Source organism: Perca flavescens, chromosome 15 (assembly GCF_004354835.1).
Source record: "Perca flavescens isolate YP-PL-M2 chromosome 15, PFLA_1.0, whole genome shotgun sequence".
NCBI classification, from domain to species: domain Eukaryota; kingdom Metazoa; phylum Chordata; class Actinopteri; order Perciformes; family Percidae; genus Perca; species Perca flavescens.
This window is the reverse complement of record NC_041345.1, coordinates 28,369,369-28,384,079: the sequence shown is the minus strand read 5'-3', so window position 1 is coordinate 28,384,079 and position 14,711 is coordinate 28,369,369. Positions and strand designations below refer to the sequence as shown.

At 40.0% G+C, this 14,711-nt stretch overlaps 1 protein-coding gene across 2 annotated transcripts; it reads left to right on the top strand.

Moving 5' to 3' along the window:
• The first annotated feature begins 5,741 nt into the window (after window positions 1–5,741).
• On the top strand, window positions 5,742–12,570 carry LOC114570322 (bryoporin-like). 2 transcript variants are annotated; one of them, XM_028600587.1, is made up of 4 exons: window positions 5,742–5,877; window positions 11,230–11,361; window positions 11,499–11,688; window positions 11,788–12,570. In XM_028600587.1, exons 3-4 carry the CDS (start codon window positions 11,528–11,530, stop codon window positions 12,188–12,190), a joined length of 564 nt encoding a protein of 187 aa, XP_028456388.1. In that variant the 5' UTR covers window positions 5,742–5,877; window positions 11,230–11,361; window positions 11,499–11,527; the 3' UTR covers window positions 12,191–12,570. The 2 variants fall into 2 exon arrangements, with proteins under 2 accessions (XP_028456388.1, XP_028456389.1); XM_028600588.1 differs by lacking the exon at window positions 5,742–5,877 and adding an exon at window positions 5,950–6,026.
• Window positions 12,571–14,711: the final 2,141 nt, after the last annotated feature.

Below are 14,711 nucleotides of genomic sequence, written 5' to 3'. Positions count from 1 at the left end.
GAAGCAGGAGCAGAGGCAGGACGGAGCAGAAGCGGAGGCAGGGTGGAGCAGGGGAGCCACGAGGAGGGGACCCAATGGTGAAGCCAGCTGACTGGAGGTAACTGAGAGGTATGGAGGAGATGGCTGCAGGGGAGAAACACAAAGAAGGTCAGCAACAGACAGGGACAGGTAAGTATGTGAATTTTCAGAGAGCTTGTATTGCGTGTCACCAAGGTAGCTGAAGCAATGATCAAGCGAAGATGATGAGTGGATCCGGGGCTCAAATATTGGGCTTGATTGTAGATGGCTGGCAGGTGTGTTCAGAAGCCAAGAAGTCATCTGGCACTGCACTGTTCACCAAGACTCCCTTCACTGCTCGAGGATCTGTTGGCGTCTTGACTTATGACCTGCAGAACTTCTCTGACAAAATAGCTGTCATGTTCCAGGTGCCCTACGACTATCACCTGTTCTCGTGTATGGAGTGGGAATCTTTGACAAGAGCCAAGAGTGTAACTATGATCTTTATTATAAGATGTTCTACAAGCCACCAACCACCTTTGTCAGAGGTGAAGCTAATAAGGGTCTCACTTATAAGGGGGATCGAGTCACCATCGTGGCAACAATGACAGACTCTTCTGATGCTTTCATAAACGTGGAAGTGAAAGACCACTGAAATAAGAGAGTCGGGAAGAAAGTAGATTCTCCTGCAGCCTATTCTGCTTTGTTTTTTGCTGGATTTATAAGTCATTCTGTGCCAATGGCTAATACATAGTTAACGTTAATGTACAGTATGGTAACTTTGCTTAATTTCTTTCCCAAGCATTAAGAATTAGAAATACATGCTTAAGATGTCTATATTGCTGTACAATATAACACAATCCACTGATTTGGTGTCATAGAAACTGTAATATGTAATAACTGTAATAGAGCAGATGATACATTTGATGGATTACTTACGTGTGTTGTGATTTCACCTGTAACGTTTATTGACTTTTTGGCTTTATAAGATTATGTACTGTCTCATGCACGGCTTTCAACATCACTTCAGGTTCAAATCTCAAGCATTTAATAAATCTGCCAAATCAAAATTTGTCACAGTGTGGCTGTATGTCTTCTGAAATGTGTTGAGACTGGGCTGTGTTGCTTCCTTAAATGCATTTTAGTTCTCAAAGGTCTGGTTTTGGGGTTTTCTGTTTGCTGGGTTTTTCTTGTTTCATGTTAATGGTTTTTGGATAGACTTTCGCCCAGGAGGCCGGGGATCGCGTCACGCGTGTGGCGTTTTGACGTTTTTCTCCCATCTCTGAATGCTGTGTGGGCTAGCCAGACCCTGGTCCACAGCGTTGTGGAGACTAAGACTCCTATAACCAGCTTTTGAAGCCAGCAAACGCACCATTATAGCGGCACTTACATGTTAAATGATATCGTTAGCATAGTGGTGAACAAGGTCAACACAAGAGCTGGTAAACATTAGCATTAGCTCTATAGCTGCACTAACATGTTCTGACATAATATGTGACATGACTTACCGAGAGATATAGGGAGAGATAGGGAATAAGCTAATACTTAAAAAGTAGAGCAACTGAAAGAGAAGCTGAATAAGGGGGTCAAGATGGTGGTGCATTATTTTGACTTATTTTCTTCTTCATTGTGCTACAACTTATTTATTTATTTGCATTTTTTTGCATTTTTATGGTATTTGTGAGGAATAAAGACTGACATAGGAAGTGTCTCTGACTGATGTTCATTGATGTTGCAAAAGGTTCAGTTCCTCCGTTTCCTCTATGGTGTAAAAAAAAGAAGGAAGCAGTTAATTAAAGAAATGAAAAAGAAAGGAAAGAGGGTTTCATACTGAGAACTGAGAGTCTGCCGACTACATGTGACGATTATACAGTAATAGTGAAACAAAGAGGAAGATGAGATTAGATTGACAGCACTTTTATGCACAGAAGTAAAGAAACCAATTATAAACCACTTTTTCCATGCCTTGTTTTAATGATTTAGCCGAGAAATAAAATAATGGCTTTTTAAACTCAGTGTCCTTGAACCCTTAAAAAACACTTTTGTTTGATGTTGACAAAGTTTTTGACATGTTGTCAAAAACTTACAGCTTGTTGAATGGATGAATTCTGACCTCTAGTGTTTGCATTTGTGTATTTTAGTTACTGCCCAAAGTTACCTGTAGTTTCCCATTGCCAGACACTCCTCCACAGCGCAGCGGAGGAGGGTCTGGCTACTCCACACAACATTTTGGGATGGTAGAAAAATGTGCTCTGGTTAATTGCCATTTTTTTTTTACCAATTACAATCGTCTTGGGCGGGGCTAAGTGCCGGACGGAGCAATGGTGCCTCTGGAAAATATCCTCGGGAAGGAACTTGTTTTGGTGGAACGTGTACGTTCAAAAGTTGTTTTATGCTACGTTTACACGTGGCTGGCTATTTTCATAAACGGACATTTCAACCTCTCCGTTTTCGGAAAAGTGTTCGTTTACATGTACCCGTGTATATATTCGGTCAATGCCGTCAAGAGCACGCCAGACCTGTAGGTGGCGGTGCAACGAGAAGCTCAAGCCCACGTTAGCCAATCAGAATCCCGACAATAGCAACAACAGCAACCAATCCCGTCCTCCTTCTCTCTCTCCTCCGTTTGTCTCAGTTTACATGCAAACGTGCAAACGAAGATTTCCAAAATCTCCACTCTGGCCGAAGTAATTAGAAAGACTCGGTTTCAGAGGCGAATTCTCCGTTTGTGTGTAAACGACAGACATGGGGGACTCGAGTCACATGACTTGACTCGAGTTAGACGAGTCGCAAATTTTAGGACTTGAGACTTGCTTGATTAACATTCATAAAAGACTCGACTTGACTTTGACTTAATATTCATGACTTGAGACTTGACTTAGACTTGAGTCAAATGACTTGAAATGACTTGATTTTCTGTTTAATAAATATATTTTTCCCTTCTGATATTGAGGAGGAGTTAATTTTACGATTTTAGTGCTATTGCATGCGCAGGAACCGTTGATATGATGACGCGGCGCGCGGCTGCAGACCGTCAGTAAACAACACTGGCTATGGCTAGTAGGCTAACTTAACGTCATGGATCCCTCTCATGGGCGCCAATACCGTGGGTGCTCGAGCTCCGGAGCACCCACGGAAAATACTGACCGCCCATGAGTGCCAGACTGCCAGTTCATTTTTACGTGAATCTAAAATTAAACACTGAGCGTCTGTCATAGTGTGATTGGTTATGTCGGTGGCATTGATTCTTATTTTCCCACGAAGCTGATCGCGGTTATGTGCCAGTTAAACTTTTCATCTCCAATCCTATCTGTATTTGTGAGAAGTGGCGCTGTCCTGGCTTTATTATGGCGTGTGTGTTCGTGTCGGCCGCTGTCCGTTTCCTAGGGTTCTGAAATGCAAACACTTTTTTTGTAAAAGGTGTGCGCGTGTGAGCACCCACGGAGGAAAACATAAATCGACGCCTATGTCCCTCTGCACAGAAAATAATAAAGTTTGGCTATACGGATTACACATCTGACCAGGCAAAGAGAAAACGAACGGCAGTTTGCAAGGTCTGCAGTACTTATATTTCATCAGACACTTCAAATCGGGAGAGATTCGGGTTCCAGTCCCCATATTCAGCTGAACCACTATTTGGACGTTCTCTCTCTCATAAACACACACACACATGCAGACGTAAGTATGTGAATAAAGCTAGGCACACATACAACGCACTCTGCACTCTCACACACACGCACATTCACTCAACAATATTAATAACTTTTCACTCTCCCTTTCTCAAACACGCACACATTCACTCACAAATACACTGTCAAATATCAACATATACTTTCCATTCCATGTGATAAGCAAAGGTGGTGGGATTCAGCTACTCCTAAAGAATATGTTTTGTTCTTTAAGAGAAGGAAAGGTCAAAGGATGTGTTTCTGTCTCAAAAAAGTGAGGCATGTTTGAAGAATATTAATTGACTTAGGAACCATTATACTTTAATTGTTTGAAGGAATTTCATGATTTAATGTCATATTTGAGGCATATTGAACACTGTTGATTTATTGTTGGCCTAATATCAGTTTTAAGCTGTGATTTTTTTATCTGTGTTAATTTAAACTCTTCAGATGTATGTGTAAGCAATGTCTTTTGAGTAAAAAATGCAAATAAAACTCCAGCAGTTCATAATCACTGTCTTTAGCTTGTTTAAAAATGGAAACTTTTGTATGACTTGACTTGTGACTTGCTTGACCTAAGCTATGACTTGACTTGACTTGCTTGATTGTCACAAAAAATGACTTGGACTTGCTTGAGACTTGAAGGTTAAGACTTGAGACTTGCTTGCGACTTGCCCATGTGTGACTTACTCCCATCTCTGGTAAACGAAGGGAAATTTCTCCGTTTGTAAAAATAAACAAGTATGTGTAAACAGGGTCTTAGTCGTGCAACAGAGAACTCATATTGGACAGATAGTCTAGCTAGCTGTCTGGATTTACCCTGCAGAGATCTGAGGAGCAGTTAACCATAGTCCTCAGTAATCCACCGGAGGTTAGAACGCCAACACAAAGAAAGAGGAAGGTGACAGAATTGCGGCCAAAAGAAGGACTTACGGCGGCTTTTTACTGTAATATAAAACTTACTGTAATATAAAATATAGAAGGAACAGTGTGTGTGACAAAAGCAGATCATTATGAATAAAAACAAGTTCGGTTAAACTGAATGTAAAGGGGGAGGAGGGTAATATTCCGAGAAAAAACATTAAAGTCACAAATTTGCGAGAAAAACCTTGGAAGAATGTTTTTGCGTTTTGCAAAGTGAACCAAATCACTTCACTTGGATCAACGTCATCACACCGATGTAAATGTGCAACTTTAATCTTGGAATTTCTAAGTTTTCTTTCTCATCCCTCCTCCGGCTTTGTAATCTTTTTTTTTTGTTTTTGTTTTACCCATCAATGGTCCTCTTATGTCGTCGTAGAACTCAGATACTAACTCGGTGAGAACAATGTTATTTATATAGAGACATGATGGAGAACAGTACAATAGTAAGAGTTAGAATAAACCAGAATTATTCTTTAAGTCGTGTCATTCGGTACAGCAGTGTTATAAAAAACCAGAAGTCATCCACATGATCAGACAAAACTCACACACACACACACACACACACACACACACACACACACACACACACACACACACACAGTTCACGGGCCATTTCGCTGAGCTTGACTCATCTGAGCTGCTGCTATTTAACACTGTGGAGACAGACAGATAGGTGGCCAAAAGTATGCAGACGGCTGACCATATGTAACTGTGTAACATGTTCATTCATGTGCTCTAACAGCATCCATTGTGCTGGTTTCAGGATTTAAACCAGATGTTGAACCTGCTGCATTCAGACAGCAGAGCATCTGTGAGGTCCAACACTGATGTTGGTGATCCGGTGTGGCTCACAGTCGGTGGTCCGGTCTCAAATGGGGTTGGATAGGGCTGAGATGTCAAAGAAACAGACAGGCAGAGACAAGCAGACAGACAGAGATCCATCTTAAACTGTTCTCCAGATCTTTCAGAGGACATCAGTTTAATTTCTGAGTGTCCAGAACATAGACAGATCCAGCAGGTGATGAACACAACACAGGTGTAGTCTGAAATGCAGCACTAACAGCTGCGTAGCATATCAGCTGATTACTGGTTCAGCTGTCATCATCATTTTAACAGGAGGGAAACACTATTCCACTGGGGAACAGACTTTGACACAATACCGGACAAAACATCAGCTACATCAGCAACAAATTTGAAACGATACATCGAGTAGAAGCATCTGACCGGCCTTCGAGCATGCTTATTTAAAAAAAGAAGAGGAAATGAACATGAACTAGTTGTTTTTTGGGTAATGAAACTTAGTCCAAACTTCTAAATTTGAACTGTGAATGTGAACGTGTTGATTTTAATCTGTGTGAACTGAACACTGAGCTGCTCTTGTTAAGTGTGAACTTGCTCAACAAATGAATGCTCTACCTATGACTTTGGCAACCCCTGGTAACTGCAATTTTTTCAGTGTTTGATTGAAATACATTTTCTATAAATACATGCAATTTATTAATATTTTCCCACTGTTACTAGTGTAAACATGGAGAGTGGTGTCGACGATAACCGGTACTTTAACTTGTATGCAGTGGGAATCTTAGATGAGAGCCAAGCGTGTAATTATGATCTTTATCAACTGATGTACTATAACTCAAACAGCAACTTTGTCAGAGGTAAAGCAAGTGGTCCCAGTCTCACTCATACGGATGGTCATATCACCATCATGGCAACAATGTCAAACTCATACCAGCCTGTCATGAAGGTGGTAATGAAAGAAAACTGAAATAAGAGAATTGTGAAGTGCTAAAATGTGGATTATCCTGCAGCACATTCTGCTTTTATTGCTAATTCTGTGCCAATGGCTAATACATAGTTCATGTATAGTCATTTGCTTGATTTTGTTCTGAGCAAAAATAATTAGGAATACATGCTTAAGATGTTTTCATTAAAGTGTTACTCCACTGTTGGGTGTAATATGTAAAAACTGTAGTAGAGCTGTTGAGTGTGGAGGGTGGGGGTGTGGCCTTGACCAACTGCCACGCTTCGCTTGTTTGCAAGCCATGATATCACTCTCTCTCTTATGGGCAGGCCAAATTCTCTGGGTGGGCAAAGCAGAGAAAGAGGAGGTAACCTTGCTCCTTATGACCTCGTAAGGAGAAGATTCCAGATCGGCCCATCTGAGCTTTCATTTTCTCAAAGGCAGAGCAGGATACCCAGGGCTCGGTTTACACCTATCACCATTTCTAGCCACTGGGGGACCATAGGCAGGCTAGGGGAACTCATATTAATGTTAATAAACCTCATAAAGTGAAAATGTCATGCCATGGGACCTTTAAGTACACAATTACTGTCTTTTTATACTCTGATTCGCTTAGTGTCTGTGTATGGTTAGAGGTTAACTAGCCTACTTATACATGTTTCTTCTTATTTTTGTACTTTTGAACTATTCAGTGCTCTTGTGAACCTTTTTATGTATAGTGTTTCCTATATCAGTTGAAATTTACACCTAATAATTATTTTTTAATTAATATATAGTAAGTCTCCTGATGTCCAGCCTACTTATACCCCAGAATGTACAGTCCAACTACTGATGCAGGGTCCAAAGCATTTAAGCTTGAAATGTATTAAATCATTTTCATAAATGCATCGTTTTCCAAATAGTCCCAATTCATTTTTTTTTTTTTTTTTATAATTTAAACGTTTTGTCATTACTCTACTCTGTGTCTGACTGAACTGGCCAATAAATGGACAAAACATAACCTGTTAAAAGACCAAGGAAAGCAAAGTTTTAGACTACAACCAAGGCACATGTTCTCAAACTTGTGGGATGGTACTGTAGCTACTCTTCTCGACAATTTTGATCCCTTAATCAGGGCTCGACATTAAGGCTTGTCCGCTTGTCTGGGACAAGTGGATTTTTTTGTAGGGCAAGTGGAAGAGAAATTTACTTGCCCCACTGGACAAGTTAAAACTCAAACAAAATAAAATGCCATGTTACGTCTATGTTAGCATCTATGGCAGCGGACCCAGCGGTAGTCGGTCAGCGGGCCGCTAACGTTAGACCCAGCCCGCTGTTCAGCTCATTCTCTGTAAACGATGCAGCATGAAAGCACGGCGAACCTGCCGGTGTTAGTTAGCTAACGTTAGCTTGCTAACTCCGCCTTAATGTTACCTCCTCGCCACATCGTTGACAGAAAACGAGAGACCTAGGTTATCTACCGGACCGAATTGCAACGCAGATTTCGGTGCCACTGAAATGCCTGCGCTTCTCTCTGATGCTCCGAAAACGGACGAGGGAACCTAAACATCGCCGCATGTCACGCTAGTAAACACTACACTTGGCAGCAGGTAACGTTAGCATACCGTTAACTAGCAGCTAAAGTAAACACGGTTAAAATGCTGACAGCTACACGGTGTAAAAGTGTGTCCGTCTGTATTTCACTGGAGAGGAACGTATGACGTTGTAGCTGCTGTTGTCGGAAAAACACAGATGTTGCGTTCACTTGAAATTTGCCTCGCCATACTCGTGCTGCATTCAAATTTGTTGTAAAATACCCTTTTCCCATCCAGTGGTCGTTTTTACCGTTCTATAGCCTAATGTCGTTTTTTTGTGCTCCTTTTTGAAACAAATAAATACCATGCAGATTAAATATCAGGTAATAATCAACTGTAAAGTAGCTACAGCTTTTAAAGGATCTCTAAATCAACCTCTGCTGGGTAGAAATTAGTGAAATTGTATAAAACAAAATTGTTAATACCAACATTTAGTGGCAAAATCCATTGTTATGTCTACTAAATTAGTTTAGATATAGTTTAAGTCACCACTACGTCTGGTCAAAATACTGACTTAGTATCTCAGAATATAAGAATCTCAAAGTAATGAGAAAATGTAAAATATTGCTTTAGAATCTCAATATATTGACTTAGTATCTCAATATATTGACTTATCTCAAAATATTGACTTAGTATCTTAATACGCTGACTTAGTAACTCAGAATATTGACTAAGAATCTCAAACCAATGAGAACATTTAAAATATTGACTTACAATCTCAATAAATTGACTCAACATCTCAAAGTATCGACTTAGTATCTCAATATATTGACTTAGTAACTTAGAATATTGACTAGGAATCTGAAAGTAATGACAAACTTTAAAATACTGACTTAGAATCTCAATATATTAACTTCTGCACCCTGGAATGCAACATATTACTTTGTACTATGGAGTCTGGAGATCCTTTTTTCTTGTTGAATGGGAAATCTATTGTTGGGACACGTTTGTTTCTACCGGTTCAACTGAATTTTATTAATGCTGATAGTGTTTGGATGCTTTCAATGGTTTGTTCGAATTCTGCATGAGCAAAACAATTTTTTTTTTTTTTTAAATTATGACTCTTTACCCGGACAAGTGACTTTTGTGCATGGACAAGTGAAACGTAAATGTACTTGTCCGAAGGACAAGTGCCTCAAAATGTTAATGCAAGCCCTGCCTTAATACATTTGTACTGGTGCATACACAGACCCATGTAGTTATTGATCCATTAGCTCCCTCCAGTAGTAAGCACGAAGCATTGTCATGGTTAAAATTCTGGGTTTATTTCATTCAGACCAACAGACCTAACACTATAATAGGCAGCATATTCATTTTAAACATCTGTTTACCGTAACCATAACCACACACACACACACACACACACACACACACACACACACACACACACACACACACACACACACACAGCATGTGTATGTATCTGAACAATTTGATCTATTTTGGTACTATTGCTATGCATACTAAAGATGAGAGTACTTTTCATTACGCCCAACAGTGTGTAGTTGGTTAGACAAAAATCTGGTAATATGAATAAAGTGTTTGCCATTTGGTGCAAAACTTTGATTTTGATAATGCTATATGTAGTTTTGGTTGCAGTGCTTCATACAGTATGAGGTATTTTACAGTTTGGGTGTGTGGTTTTTTGTATTGTGTTAAGTATTTTGATAAAACCAGCCTAGTTTGCAAAATTGTATTTTAGCAATTGGAAAAAACAGTAAAAGACGCCATTGGGCGCCATTTAGATAACGTTATAGCTGTAGCTTCGTAGCCTAAATGGCAGAGTACATAGATATGAAGACACAAAGATATTGAACAACATTGCTGATTCGTGACAATCACATAGCGACAGTAATCCTAACTAGCAAGGAACCATGTTTCACTTACTTCTCAAACATACAAGAACTTTCCTCCTGGGGCCTGTTGCACAAAAGTAGAATGAAGATATCCAGGATAACTGAAAAAGCGCAGCTTGACATAGTGTGATCCACTCATTGCGGCTTAATTGGTTGCATGTTTGCTGAGCCAGGATAAGTAGGTGAAGCTATGTCAAGCAAGGAGTAGATAGCTGGGATAAGTGCACGTTCACGGCTTTCTTAAATAGACCACGGTATCGATCACAGATTTACTGATGCAGAAATGGAAAAGACGCATGCAGCATATGTTTCACCCGCTGAACAGTAGCTTCTAATGGAAAATTACAAGGAGGTGAAACATATAATATGCAAAAAGGGAAATAAGGATGTTGTTATCAAACGGAGAGAAAAAGCCCGACAGACAATAGTGGACCGACTGAATACGTATGGATTTAAAAAAATCTACTTAGTCACTACACGTTTTTACAAAGTTGTACATTCTGTTTTAATTGCTTTTAATATGCTTGTTTTATGTGTTGGTTTTATTGCTGTATCTGTTTTTATGTGCTAAATGTGCTGGTTTTACACTAAAGTGTCTTTGAGTATCCTAGCCTATAAAGCACTATATAAATAAAATGTATTTTTATTTAGCCTACTATGCTTTAAAAGTGAGCAGAGGGAATTCTTGTTCCTCGGGAAATTTACCCTAAGGACTAGGCTTAATTTCAAACCCTTATTCATAATGCGAGAATATGTTTTACAACCATATGCACAAATCTCCATAAGCTGTGTCTAATTCTAAATATCTAAATTCTAAACACATCCAGTCCGCTGCACGGTGTGGGAGGATCCCCCTGCCTCCCCCCGCCTCTCTGCGTTGCACGGGGCACATTTCACGGGGACAGCAGCGGAGGAAAACCCCATTTCCTCCGTATCGTCCCACTTTATCTCAGGGTGCCAGTGCAGCCATTTCTTATCATCTAAACAACTGCAATAGTAGGATTTAAATCAAACTCGTGACAGGAATAGTGACAAGTAATGCATGTTAATAAAAATAAAGTGGAATACATTCAGAAGACAATGGAATAACTGTTAAACACGTTTATTTCGGATCAGAGCGGCATCTGATTTAACACATAAAACTCCTGGATTAATCTTAGCCTAGCTGTTAGCCTGCTCTGGAGCAGATTAGCTGCAAAGAAGAAATCTCCATGGTTACTTGGCTGGGTTTAATTCAACCTGCTTTTGTGCAACCAAGTCAAAGCTAAATTCATCCAGGATATCCCGGCTTAATCCCTTATCCTGGTTTTGTGCAACAGGCCCCTAGTGATCAATAAACTCAAGTGTTGTTGTTGTCAATTGTGCCAGTTTTGCTTGGACAATTTCCTTTTTGCTAAAAGGCTGAAACATTAAATACATGCTGAATGGCTGAATGTTTTTTTCACTTTCATTTTTACTGTCATAAGACTAAGAAGGAGTTTTTCTCTGGAAGGAGGGACCTACACAATAAGGTGGAGCCCACAGCTGTTCCCTTGACCTTTATAAGGAAAAGACCTAAAAGCCTGACAGACGGAGCCTGCAGCCGTCCTTCATTCAAGGTAAGCATAGCTTTATAAATTGAGATAAATATTGACATGACTTCTTACTCTGTCAATTTCTCATTTTTTGCATCCAATAGCAGAAACTTTTATGAACACAAATGAAGGGTTTGTTTTGTGTCTTTCTGTCTGAACAGGTCGTCTTGTTGCACACTGCACAGCCATCATGTCTGATTCAGAAGAGACTGCAGCCCATGTGGAGACAGCCTCTACTGATACTGATGCAGTGATTTCAGTTGACGATGACACCATTGGAAGAAGTACCTGGCGTCAGAGTTATATTACCGTTATAAATTACAGCTCTCTATCCACCCTCTTTAACCCCTGGTAAATGCAATTTACTTTTTTATTCTTTGGCCATTTGATTTAAATACATTTTCAATAAATACACACAATTCTTTAATATTTATTCTGTTGTTTCTATAGTCTGTACACGCAGAGTGGTCGCTGCACTCAAACTCCGCCCCAGCATATTGGCGTGCAGTCATCTGGCACTGCACTGTTCACCAAGACTGCCTACACTGCTCGAGGATCTGTTGGCGTCATGACTTATGACCTCCAGCACTCCACTTACAAAATAGCTGTCATGTTCTCTGTGCCCTACAACTATAACCAGTTCTCTAACGTGTATACAGTGGGAATCTTTGACAAGAGCCAAGAGTGTAATTATGATCTTTATTATAAGATGTACTACGACCAACCAACCACCTTTGTCCGAGGTGAAGCTAAGGGCCCCAGTCTCACTTATAAGAGGGATCGAGTCACCGTCGTGGCAACAATGACAGACTTTTCTGAAGCTGTCATAAACGTGGGCGTGAAAGACAACTGAAATTAGTGCGTCGGGAAGAAAGTAGATTCTCCTGCATCCTATTCTGCTTTGTTTTTTGGACGAATTTATAAGTCATTCTGTGCCAATGGCTAATACATAGTTAATGTTAATGTATGGTTATTTCTTTCCCAAGCATTAAGAATTAGAAATACAAGCTTAAGATGTCTATGTTGCTTTACAATAAAACACAATACACTGCTTTGGTGTTATAGAGACTGTAATATGTAATAACTGTAGTAGAGCAGATGATACATTTTGATACATGTGTTGTGATTTCACCTGTAACGTTTATTGACTTTTTGGCTTTATAAGATTATGTAAACTGTCTTATGCACGGCTTTCAACAGCACTTCAGGTTGAAATCTCAAGCATTTAATAAATCTGCAAAAGTGTGAAATCTCAGTGTGGCTGTATGTCTTCTGAAATGTGTTGAGACTGGGCTGTGTTACTTCCTTAAATGCATTTTAGTTATCAAAGGTCTGGTTTTGGGGTTTTCTGTTTGCTGGGTTTTTCTTGTTTCATGTTAATGGGTTTTGGATAGACGTTTGTTACTAGCCTGTTTTTTGTGCAATTTTATTGCCGGTTTTGCTTAGCCAGCAAAGGGGACATAGATTCCAGCCATTTTGGGTTGAGAACTGCTGTACAACACAACTACTGTAGCCGAGTTATGAGAGACTGAGTCAATGTTTAAAGCGCATGTGTCCGGCTTACTTTCATCCTATAACTGGGTTCTTCTTCATGACGTATTTGAAGGAATTATCCCATGCGAGTTATCCATTTGCTAATATTAAAGAGATACTTATGACCTGATACCCTGAACAGTCAAATTAGTAACTTCCAATACAGAGTGAATAGGCCCCTAAAAAATTCTCAGTCCAGCTTTTAGAAAGCAACAATAGGTGGGAATGGGCATGATGAGCATTGGGTTTTGCTGTGATTACTGATTAATGATTGCTAATCTTGTGCCACAAAATGAAGCCTTGTAGTACATTAACATCCTATTTCATTCTGAACATTCTATAACTTGTACTTAAGCTTTTGGTAACAAAGAAATTCAAATGAACTATACCACACGTTCACAGGAAATGGCCACAGGAAACATCAGTGTGCCTCATCCCCCAAAACAGAGAGGTCTTTGTTGGACAAAAGCCAGACGACTTGTAGCCAATGGTTAAAGTATTGCTCCCAACCCCCACCTTATGTTAAACAAAGCATAGGACATATATACCATGTTTTAACAGCAGAACTTCAGAGTGACCATATTGAAAATTGGGTGCTGTCGCTCTCCGCGCTCTGCAGAAGCTTGTAAATTGATGATGAATTCTTTGATGTAAATAAACTTTTATAATCAAGAACAGTGTCAGCGGATTCCTCTTCATACAACATCACAGCATCGCTACTAAAGACACAACAGCCTCTCTTGGGAGATCTTGGTGAACCTGAAAGAGATAGTTGAGTTGGTTGTATCAGCATAAGCGTATAAGATGGCAGACTTATGCCCGCTTATTAAACCATCATTCCCTAAGTGATCCAAGCCTCTTTTCACCTTTCACAAAGTCATGCAAGAATTCGTGATGATTAATAAACCCTTATTATAAAGAGTTACCAATATTTTTCTACTCTAGTGTGTACATGCAGAGTGGTGTCTGCGAGAAAGCAGATTGACCCATCTTCATCTGGAAATGCACTGTTCAGCAAGGTTCCTTTCGCTGCTACAGGAGCTGTTGGCGACTTTGCTTATGATCTCCTCCACAAATGTACAAAGGACTTCACTGAGAATATATAGCATATATGTCATAATTTAAACAAGTCTCCCGAAGAGAAACGGGTATCTCTCTGTCCCCCCTCTGCCTGCTGCGCTGTGGACGTGTGTGTGTGTGTGTGTGTGTGTGTGTGTGTGTGTGTGGCCCGGTCAGCGAGGTTGTCAAGCCCGCAGGACACACTTGTGGAGTTTAACTCTGAAAAGACAGTTAACCACAGGTTCCCGTTAATCTTATGACGGACATGTGTTGTGATATTTAAACAAACATGCTGTGAACGGCGAAATAAAAGCCTCTTATTTACGAGAGCGTTCTGAGAGACCTCCAGCTTACAGCGGGGTCTCTGAGCATGACTGTACGAGCGATGAGCTAGCAGCCGGGGCTGCCTCACTTCATGGAGGTTTTCAACTCCGAAAACTTTGAAGCAAATTGTCAATTCGTCATCAATTTTCGCAAGACTGCCTATATTGGAAATCTAAACAGTTCATTTCTCACCTAAAACGTTGTCAGAAGTGCATTTAGTGATGAATAAAATGTTAAAATTGTCCCGTTGTTGGTCTGTCTGTCTCTACCATTATTGTTCTAGGAATTTTATGTTCTAGGAACTGCACAAATCCCTCTGGTCGGAAAGCGGTTATTGATGTTGCAAAAGGTTCAGTTCCTCTGTGAAACTTCCCTGTATAGTGTAAAAAAGGGAAGCAGTTAATTAAAGAAATGAAAAAGAAGGGAAAGTGGGTTTCAGACTGAAAACGGAGTCTGCT

What these genes read in the sequence shown, in the direction of transcription:
- LOC114570322 (XM_028600587.1), top strand. Translation starts at nt 11,528, where the DNA reads ATGTCTGATTCAGAAGAGACTGCAGCCCATGTGGAGACAGCCTCTACT. An exon ending in TCCACCCTCTTTAACCCCTG is followed by an intron (nt 11,689 to 11,787) that starts GTAAATGCAATT and finishes TTGTTTCTATAG; the next exon opens with TCTGTACACGCAGAGTGGTC.